Source organism: Carlito syrichta, unplaced genomic scaffold, assembly GCF_000164805.1.
Source record: "Carlito syrichta isolate Samal-C Ts95f unplaced genomic scaffold, Tarsius_syrichta-2.0.1 Scaffold304499, whole genome shotgun sequence".
NCBI lineage: Eukaryota > Metazoa > Chordata > Mammalia > Primates > Tarsiidae > Carlito > Carlito syrichta.
The window spans coordinates 26,325-27,916 of NW_007248595.1; the positions used below are offsets into that span (position 1 = coordinate 26,325).

At 54.2% G+C, this 1,592-nt stretch overlaps 1 protein-coding gene across 1 annotated transcript in view; it reads right to left on the reverse strand.

Annotated features, from left to right (window-relative positions):
* Positions 1 to 1,592, reverse strand: part of HAUS8 (HAUS augmin like complex subunit 8) — a 21,883-nt gene that overhangs the window by 11,912 nt on the left and 8,379 nt on the right. Inside the window, exon 4 of the mRNA XM_008060055.1 lies at positions 924 to 1,005. Coding sequence (XP_008058246.1) covers positions 924 to 1,005 — 82 coding nt within the window. The remainder of the gene's footprint in view (positions 1 to 923; positions 1,006 to 1,592) is intronic.

Sequence of the window (1,592 nt, forward strand, 5' to 3'; positions counted from 1 at the left end):
ACCTGCTGGGCTCCAGCGATCCTTCCGCCTCAGCCTTCTGAGTAGCTGGAACTACTGGTGTGCGCTACCACGCCCAGCAAATTTTTTGATTTATTGTAGAGATGAACTCTCACCAAGTTGCCCAGGCGGGTCTCGAACCCGCAGGCTCAGGCAATCCACTCACCTCGGTGAGCCACCGAGCCCGGCCCTCATCATGGTTTTGTTTAAATTAAGGCATCTCGGGCAACCCTCTTTCAGGTCCTCTCCTGCTTGGGAGCTTTTCTGTATTCTTAATAAACTCCTGCTTTCTCACCCTTGGAAAAAAAAATTAAGGTGCCTCAGTCACGGCTCTGTGGGTATTTGTGGCTGAACCATTCTTTGCTGCGGGGGTGCCTTGTGTGTCATGAGATATTGAGCACAGCCCCCAGCCTCTGCTCACCAGATGCTTGTCGGACTCTCTTCCAAGATGTGGCAACCTAAAGTATCTCTGGACATCACCAAGTGTCCCCGGGGAATTGGAATCATCCCAGGAGAGAACCCCAGTCTTGAGGTATGCTGGGCCCCGTCTCGGATGACACCAGCATTCCCAGGCTCACGGGTGGCCTCCAGCCCAATTATGTGAGAGAAGTCCGCCAGGCCAGGGAAGAGGGGAGTCCCATACCTGTCGAGTCCTCCCTCAGAGCACTGCGGGGGACGCAGAGACAAGGAGCTGATGCCACAGAGGGAACCACAACGGCACCGCATTGCTTCCCTGAGCCACATGGAGGAAGTGCTTGCCCCCACCCAGCCCCCCACCGCCTCACATGCCCCCAGCCTGTGCTTAGCTTTGTCTAGCTCCTCTAATCCTTCCAGAAGAGAGAGGAGATTCGACTCAGCAGACATGGGACACCCACACCACCTCAGCACCACCATCTCACTACTACCAAGGACCAGGCTGCCCGCACCTTTGCTTTGCTGGAGCAAACTGGGTTTCCTCCCACCTTCAGATGCCTTCCCTCTGGTTCTTGACACATCTGCAGTGGGAGCCTGAAATGGGAACACATGACACTCAGACACAAGATGCCTTCCTTCATGAGAAGGGGCCCTGATGTGGTCTGCACCAGCTTTGGTAACCATTCATACCTTGAGGCAAGGGAGAGGTTTAAAGACTGGTGAAAACCTTATCTCATCTATACAGGACAATTTTCCTTTTTGAATCGGAGTCTCACTCTCACCCAGGTTGGGAGTGCAGTGGCATAACTACAGCTCACCACAGCCTTGGCCTCCTGGGCTCAGGTAATTCCCCCCATTTCAGCCTCCCAAGTAGCTGGAACTAAGGTGCCACCACGCCCGGCTAAGTTTTTGATTTTTTGTGGAAACAGGATCTCGCTGTGTCACCCAGACCCTGGCTGGAGTACAGTGGTGAAATTACAGCTCACTGCAGCCTCAACCTCCTGGGCTTAGGTGATCCCCCCATCTCAGCCTCCCAAGTAGCTGGGACTACAGGTAACACTATAACCGGCCCAAATTTTGTCAACAAGTAGATATTCACTTGCACAGAACATAAGAAACCCCCGAGCCGGGCTCGGTGGCTCAGCCTGTAATCCCGCGCCTTTGGGAGGCTGAGGTGAGGG